This window comes from Nicotiana sylvestris, chromosome 10 (assembly GCF_000393655.2).
Source record: "Nicotiana sylvestris chromosome 10, ASM39365v2, whole genome shotgun sequence".
Lineage (NCBI taxonomy): Eukaryota > Viridiplantae > Streptophyta > Magnoliopsida > Solanales > Solanaceae > Nicotiana > Nicotiana sylvestris.
The window spans coordinates 98,279,575-98,288,589 of NC_091066.1; the positions used below are offsets into that span (position 1 = coordinate 98,279,575).

Sequence of the window (9,015 nt, forward strand, 5' to 3'; positions counted from 1 at the left end):
GCCGACTTTGTCAGACTTAGCCGCGTGCCTTGGGAATTCCCCATTTTTACTCTAGCCTCGGTCGATATTCCCTTTAGGTCGGGCCTCGACGAGCTTCAAGGGAGGGAACTCCGTCGCAGCCTCGCATCCTCGAGGCCTCGATATGTTCTTCTGAATGAACTTATAGCAAGAAATCGAATCCTCTGATTTCGCCGCGTACAAATAATGATATGCAAATTTTAGGGATCTCAGGCCATGGCATGATGTCTTCCGGCTATGAGGATGATGCCTTTTAGACTATGACTCTTTTGGATAGATCGGCGATATTTCAGCCCATGATATGCAATAATATGATGTTAACAAGATAAGGCTTAGTCTTGTGAAATGGAGGGCAGAGCTTAGCCCGATTTAAAAGCAAATAGATAGTGCTAGAAATAGAGCAATATTTGTGCGAACAGGGACAATGCTCAGTCCCATACGAATGCGGAGGCAGGGATTAACCTCATGTAGATATGGAAGCATGGATTAGTCTCATGCAAATAGGGAGGCAAGGGATTGGCCTCATGCAAATATGGAGGCAAGGATTAGCCTCATGCAAGTAGGGAGGCAGGGATTAGCCTCATGCAAATAGGGAGGCACGGATTAGCCTCATGCAAATATTGAGGCGGGGATTAGCCTCATGCAAGTACGGAGGCAAGGATTAGCCTCATGCAAGTGTAGAGGCAAGGATTAGCCTCATATAGATATGGAGGCAAGGATTAGCCTTATGCAAGTAGGGAGACAAGGATTAGCCTCATGCAAATATGGAGGAAAGGAGTAGCCTCATGCAGGTATGGAGACAAGGATTAGTCTCATGCAAGTATGGAGGCAAGGATTAGCCTCATGCAAGTATGGAGGCAATGATTAGTCATGCAAGTATGGAGTCAAGGATTATCCTCATGCAGGAAGCGAGTAGTAAGTAAAGTAGCATATTTCTTAGCTGGAGATGTATATTCAGTGTCTGATGGCTTGATTGATAGTGATCTTGTTGCGTGCATATATTTGCGGATGTTATCGTCATGTTAGATGTGACTGCGTTCAAAGAAAAATTGTAAATTCTATGAGGGGGAGGTTGGTTCGTGCTTCATCTGCCGGCCTTCGCTTTGCTCCGTTCTGAAAGCCTTTCGATCTCCCCTAGGTGACACCTGACTATTACGGAAATAGAGTTTTCGAAAAATATGCAATTGTTGATAAAAAAATAGAGTTTTTTAGAAATATTTTGATACATTTAGATGAACTAGTGACTGTAACACATCTCAAAGGCATTGCAACTCTCTTATATTTGGAATTTTGAGGATCTTCCTCAAAATTCTACCCCAGTTTGGTGGATGATCTTTGACTGTTTGCGGATAATAGGCCTTCCCGAACCTTCTTCAGAATTTTGAGAATCCTTCTCAAAATTTTGCCCCAATTTCTTAACTGATTACTGACTTTCTGGCATGCGATGTCGTTGCCTGGACTTGCTCCATAAGTTTGAGGGTCCTCCTCAAAATTTCGCCCAGTTTATAAGCTTGGGGTAAATGGGAATTTTATTATGATATGACCGAACCCATAAGGCTGCCTATGTATCCCCGCTTAAACGGGAATCAGGTCAAGCATAGTTCAATTACATCAACAGAAAAAATGTAAATACTCTAAGCATATTATCTCTTGACTGTGTCTGAATTGATTGGTTTTGGCCAGATTTCTCCATCTATTTCTGCCAGTATGAGTGCTCCTCCTATCAGTACCCTATGAACCATGTACGGAGTTTTCCAGTTGGGAGAGAATTTCCCTTTGGCTTCATCTTGATTCTTCAATACTAGCTGCCCTGGTGCGAACCTTTTGGGTTTTACCCTTTTGTTGAAAGCTCTAAAAATTTTATTATGATAAAATTGGCCGTGACACACTGCGTTCATCCTCTTTCCATCGATGAGGGACAATTGTTCATAGCGACTCCTTATCCACTCTGCATCACCGAGTTCAGCTTTCTGTATGACTCTCAAAGAAGGAATCTCTACTTCGGCTAAGATGATAGCCTCAGTACCATAAACCAGCATGTATGGAGTTGCCTCGGTCGATGTGCGGATCGTAGTGCGGTTTCCCAATAAAGCAAAAGGTAACTTCTCATGCCATTGTTTGTGGGTTTCTACCATTTTCCTTAGTATATTCTTGATGTTTTTGTTGGCGGCTTATACGACTCCATTCATCTGAGGTCTATAGGTTGTGGAATTCTTGTGCTTGATTTTGAAAGCTTTACATATAACTTTCATCATATCACTGTTGAGATTGGCGGCATTATCAGTAACAATGGACTCGGGGACTCCGAATCGGCAAACAATTCGATCCTTGACAAAATATGCGACGACTTTCTTGGTTACAACTTTGTAAGATGTAGCCTCTACCCATTTTGTGAAGTAATCAATGGAAACCAAAATAAACCTATATCCGTTTGAAGCAGCGGGCTCAATCAGACCAATAACATCCATTCCCCAGGCGGCGAATGGCTAAGGTGAGCTTGTTGCATTGAGCTCGTTTTGCGGCACTTTTATCATATCGGCATGGACCTGGCATTGTAAGCACTTGCGGACATACTGGATGCAATATGTTCCCATGGTCATCCAAAAGTAACCGGCCCTAAGTATCTTCTTAGCCAAGACGAAACCATTCATGTGCGGGCCACAGGTCCCAGCATGCACATCCTCAAGTAGCTTAGAAGCTTCCTTTGCGTCGACACCCCTTAGTAAACCCAAATCAGGACTTCTTCTGTACAAGTTCTCCCCGCTGTGGAAGAAATGATTTGACAATCTCCGAAGTGTGTGTTTCTTAATGTGATTTGCATGCTAGGGGTATTCTCCTTCCGATAAGTACTCCTTGATGTCATGGAACCAAGGCTTTCCATCCGTTTCTTCTTCAACATTAGCACAATATGCCGGCTGAATGGATTTTCACCGGAATAGGATCAATATAATTCTTATCTGGATGTTGTATCATAGATGACAAAGTGGCCAATGCGTCGACAAACTCATTCTAAATTTTGGGCACATGTCGAAATTCTATCTTCGTGAACCTCTTTCTCAATTACTGCACATGGTGCAGATATGGCAATATCTTGGAATTCTTATCGGCCCATTCTCCTTGTACTTGGTGCACAAACAAATCTGAATCGCCGATCACCAACAACTCCTGAATGTTCATGTCGACTGCCATGTTGAGTCCTAGTATGCAGGCTTCATACTCTGCCATATTGTTGGTGCAAGGAAATCTGAGTTTAGCAGACATCGGATAATGCTGACCCATTTCTGATATCAAAACTGCTCCAATGCCTACTCCTTCGAAATTTGCAGCTCCATCAAAGAACATCCTCCAACCGTCATATGCTTCGGTAATGTCTTCCCCTACGAATGACAGTTCTTCATCAGGGAAATATGTTTTCAATGGCTCGTATGCTCCTCATACCGGATTTTCAGCAAGATGGTGTGCCAATGCTTGTCCCTTGACCACCTTTTGAGTTACATAGAAGATATTGAACTCACTTAATAGTATCTGCCATTTAGCAAACTTTCCAGTAGGCATGGGTTTCTGAAATTTGTACTTCGGAGGATCCATTTTGGATATGAGGTATGTAGTATAGGCGCAGAAGTAGTGTCTCAATTTCTGAGCTGTCCATGTCCGAGCACAGCAGATGCGTTCTAGCAGAGAGTACCGTGCTTTGTAAGGTGTGAACTTTTTACTCATGTAGTATATGGTTTGCTCCTTCCTTTATGTCTCGTCATGTTGTCCCAAAACACATCCAAAGGCTCCATCTAATACAGATATATAGAGTAGCAAAGGTCGTCCTGGTTCTGGCGGGACTAAAACTGGTGGTGTGGACATGTACTCTTTTATCTTGTCAAAAGCTTTCTGACAATCCTCGGTCCAGCTTATTTCGGCATCCTTCCTTAGCATCTTGAAGATGGGTTCACATATGACTGCGGATTGGGATATCAAGCGACTGATGTAGTTGAGACGTCCTAGCAAGCTCATCACGTTCTTTTTGCTCTTAGGTGGTGGTAACTCCTGAATAGACTTGACTTTAGACGGATCCAGCTCGATCCCTCGATGACTGACGGTGAATCTCAATATTTTCCTGCAGGAACCCCGAATGCACACTTTGTGGGGTTCGATTTCAACTTGTACATCCTTAGCCTGTTAAAGAACTTTCTCAGGTCCTCTATGTGATCTGCGGCCTCTTGGATTTGATAATGACGTCGTCCACATACACCTCTATTTCCTTATGTATCATATCATGGAAGATGGTTGTCATGGCTTTCATGTAAGTTGCCCCAACATTCTTCAGACCGAATGGCATCACCTTGTAACAGTACATACCCCACGGTGTGATGAAAGCTGTCTTCTCTGCATCTTCTTCATCCATCCAAATCTGGTGATAATCCACGAAGCAATCTACAAAGGATTGGAGTTCATGCTTGGCACAATTATCGATCAGGATGTGTATATTTGGCAATGAGAAGTCATTCTTGGGACTTGTTCTGTTTAAATCCCGATAGTCAACACATACTCTGACTATAACGACCCAGCCGGTCGTTTTAAGAATTAATCCCAATCTCCTTTTAACTACTTTCCTCGTGTTTATTTCTGCTATTTTGATTTGCCGGGATGTTTGGTTTTGAGTTTCAGAGAGTTTTGGGACACTTAGTCACTAAATGAGAGTTTAAGTTTTAGAAATTGGATCGTAGTCGAAGCAGTATGAAGACGGCATCGGAATGGGATTCTGTTGGTTCCGTTAGCTCCGTTGGATGATTTCGGGCTTAGGGGCGTGTTCGAATTGTATTTTGGAGCTCTGTAGCTAATTTAGGCTTGAAATGCCGAAAGTTGAATTTTTGAAATTTCCGGCTCGATAGTGAGATTTTGATCCGAAGATCGGAATGGAATTCCAGAAGTTTGAGTAGCTCTGTAATGTTTGATGTGACGTGTGTGCAAAATTTCAGGTCATTCGGACGAGGTTTGATAGATATTTTGATTGAAAGCATAATTTGAGAGTTTTTGGAATTCTTAGGCTTGAATCCGATGTAAAATGAGGTTTTATGTTGTTTCGAGTGTTCCGAAGGTTGGAACAAGTTTGAATGAACTTATGGGATATGTTGGCATGTTTGGTTGCGGTCCCAAAGGCCTCCGGTGAGTTTCGGGTGGTTAAATGGACCAAATTCTTATTTTGAAAGTTGCAGATTTCTTCAGTTCTATGTTGCACAGAATTTGCCCTTCACGTTTGCGACGCTTCTCCCGTGTTCGTGTAGGATATGGCATAGTTTGCATCGCAAATTCGAGTCAGGTTCCGTGTTCGCGTAGAGTATTTGGGGCAGCTGAGATCCCAGGAGCTTTGTACTTTGCGTTCGCGAAAGAGGAGTTGAATTGGTCGGTGATTTTGTGCTTCGCGAACGCGAGGTAGTGGCCACGTTCATGAATAAGGAATAATTGGGCAATATTTAAATAGCCAATCGGCGGCCCTTCTTCATTTTTCCACCATTTTTGAATGGGATTGAAGCTTTTGAGGGAGATTTTTGAGGAAACCAAAGGGGAATCAATTGGAGGTAACATTTTTGACTTCATAACTCGTTTATATGTGATTAAACGTCTAATTAGTGGTGAAAAATTAGGGAAAAATCAATGCAAAATGGGTAATTAGGGCTTGAGATTAAGAGACCTTAAAATGGGTATTTGAGGGGTCAATTGAGCTCCGATTTCGGTGTTCTTGTTATGTATAGACTTGTGAGAGTATGAGGATTCTGAAAATGAAAGTTTTACTCAATTCCGAGATGTGGGCCTGGAGGCATTTTGGTCATTTTACCTAATTTTGCGTATTAGCTTAGAATTTATTTGTAGAATTAGTTACTTGAAGTGTTATGTACATTATGCAATTGAATTGAATAGATTTAGGCTATTTAGAGTCGAGTACTCGTGGCACGAACACTAGTTTCAGGTTGATTTTGAGCTGGTTCAGGGTAAGTGGCTTGCCTAACCTTGTGTGGGGGACCTTCCCTTTAGGATTTGGTATTATTGATAATTGAAATGCCTTGTATGTGAGGTGACGAGTGCGTACTTGTGCTAATTGTTGAAAATCCGGTTTTCATTAAGTAATTACTAGTACATTTCTTTTCCTGTTTATACTACTTACAATTTAAGCCTGTTGTTAGCTTAGGAAAGCATTTCTAATTGACTTAATTGCCTTACTTGCTCAAACTGCCTTTTTTGGATTTCGTGCAGCATGCTAGATTAAAAATACCTGTTTTACCTTGATATGGAACTTGAATTGCACTGTGTATTCTTCTTGTTGTTGATGTGTGTTTACTTTGGGACTACGAGACGGTATCCCGAGAGATCCCCCTATATGTTTACTTTGGGACTACAGAATGGTATTCCAGGAGATCCCCTGTATATTTACATTGGAACTACGAGACTGCATTCGGTAGACCCTGTACTGAGTATTTACATTTGGGACTACGGATCGGTATTCCGGGAGATGCCCTCGCACTATGAGTTGGACTACGGGACTGTATCCCGGGAGATCCACTGGATATTTACATTTGGGACTACAGGACGATATCCTGGGATATCCCTGGATATTATCTTTGTGCTGAGCTGTATTTCTTTCTGTGTTTACTTTGCCTCTGTAGTAGTTGTTGCTGTCCTTTATATAATGTGTTACTTTTACTATTGTACTTACTTATACTGTTTTGTTCTACATTGTTGAACCTTATATTTTATTTAACTTTAGTAGGGCCCTGACCTTCCTCGTCACTACCCGACCAAAGTTGGGCTTGGCACTTACTGAGTACCGCTGTGATGTACTCATGCTTATTCTGTGCATGTTTTTCATGTGCAGATCGAGGTACTTCCACTTATACTTATCACGCTTGAGACAAGGCGCTTGTAGAGACTCCAAGGTATATCTGTCGCATCCGTAGACCGAAGAGTCCCTTTCTACTCTCCCTTTTGTATTAGCCCTTCTGTACTTTCCTTTCTTTGTTAGACATTCTGGTGTTAGATGCTTGTAGACATTCAAAGGATTGTGATCATGAGATTCCAGGTTTTGGGAAATGTTAGTAGTTTCGAGAGTTGATATTGTGTATGCCAGACAGCACTTTTAAACACTGTTTTATTTCACTATATCGGGTTTTAATTATTTCTTCCTCAAATTGGTTTATTTTTCTGCATTGTAGGCTTACCTAGTCGTAGAGACTAGGTGCCATCATGATGGTTAACGGAGGGTGAACCGGGGTCGTGACACTGACCTTCCCATCCTTCTTCGGAACTAGCACAATGTTAGCTAACCTAGTTGGGTACTCAACCACCCCGATAACTTTGGCTTTGATCTACTTGATAACTTCCTCCTTAGTTTTCAGACTCATGTCTGGTTTGAACTTTCTAAGTTTGAGCTTGACTAGTTGACACATGGGATTAATAGGTAGCTTGTGAGCCACTATGGACGTGCTCATGCCGGTCATGTCATCATATGATCATGAAAAAATATCCTTATACTCTTTTAGGAACCGAATGTACTCTTCCTTCTCCGTTGGTGACAAGTAAATGCTGATGCGAGTCTCCTTGACGGTTTCAGTGTTTCCCAAATTTACTGCCTTAGCATCGTCCAGATTGGACTTAGGCTTGTTCTCAAAGTTTTCAACCTCCTTGACAATTTCCTCAAGTATCTCATCTTCTTCCTCTGAATAACTATTCTCATGTTGCGTTGCCTCATTACATGTCACAGTCACTGGTTCATCAGGAAAAGTAATAATAACGCTGTAGAAAGGAAAAATGTAAAATAGTAGTGAATAATAAAGAGCAAATGCATTTGATTTAAACTGAAAAATCGTCCAGACAAAGTACGGCTCGATGAATCGAGCATTTATTTTGAAACAAGTAAAGCTTAAAACAAAATTACGGGAAATTGTAAATGCCTAGAATGGCTATAGAAGTAAATTTTGCCACGCTACCTAGGGACTCGGCGGGCTCGGGATGGTGTGGCGGTCCAGTTTTTGAGAACAACTTCCTTTTTCATGGTCTAAATGGTGAGGCCTTCTTCTTCCTCCTCCTCAATTATAGCATTGCAATCCATATATTCATCCTCCAAGAACAAATTCTTCAACTCAGCTAGTGCTTCTTCTTCTGTAGTCCCCCATATCATATCAGCCTAGTGAAAAGCTTGTTCCAAATGTGGCACTGGCTGTTCAAGAGGATAATACGGTCCATGCCATGGAGGCGACCAATCCCTGTACTCTTGCCATGTGTACTAGTATCCGAGCCCAAAGGTGGTACCATGATTTTTTAGTTGTATTGGCTTGGTGATACCTTGGAGGTTCTTTCCCAATCCTTTGTCGGGTTCATATCCAGACCAGGCCAATATGCTTTCTATTTTACTGCTCCACCATTTATCCTTGTCGATGGCATTGACCCGTTCAATGTGATGATAGGTTTCCCCTCCTAGCCTTCTTCTATGCCCAATGATAGGGATGGTTTGACTAGTATAGATGGGGTTACTTCCATCTCCATGAATGATTACCTCTTGCGGTTCCATTCAAACTTCACGACTTGATGTAGTGTGGAAGGCACGGCTCCAGTGGCATGGATTCATAGTCGTCCCAACAGAAGGTTATATGAGGCTGGTATGTCGAGTACCTAAAATTTGACGTCGAACCAAGTTGTCCCCATTTGCAAGCAAAGTTTGATTTCCCCGATCGTGGCCCTTTGGGACCCATCAAAAGCTTTCACGTTCATGCTTCCTACCTCTATTTCATGAAAACCTTTGTCCAACCTTTTCAGAGTGTCCAATGGACAAATATTTAGGCTTGAACCTCCATCAACCAAAACCTTGGAAATGAATTTGTCTTCAAATTGCACTACAATGTGCAATGCCTGATTATGATTCAGCCTCTCAGGTGGTAGCTCATCTTCGTGGAAGATGATCTTATGACTTTCTAGTACTTGCCCAACCATGTTGGCAGTTTCTTCGCCGATAAT

General features: G+C 42.0%; 1 protein-coding gene across 1 annotated transcript; it reads right to left on the bottom strand.

Moving 5' to 3' along the window:
• Positions 1-1,661: 1,661 nt before the first annotated feature.
• LOC138879722 (uncharacterized) lies at positions 1,662-2,153 on the bottom strand. Its single transcript, XM_070159358.1, has one exon. The coding sequence runs from the start codon at positions 2,151-2,153 to the stop codon at positions 1,662-1,664; it is 492 nt and encodes a 163-aa protein (XP_070015459.1).
• Between the last annotated feature and the right edge of the window lie 6,862 nt (positions 2,154-9,015).

Coding starts and splice junctions, on each gene's coding strand:
- LOC138879722 (XM_070159358.1), bottom strand. CDS start 2,153: ATGGTAGAAACCCACAAACAATGGCATGAGAAGTTACCTTTTGCTTTA.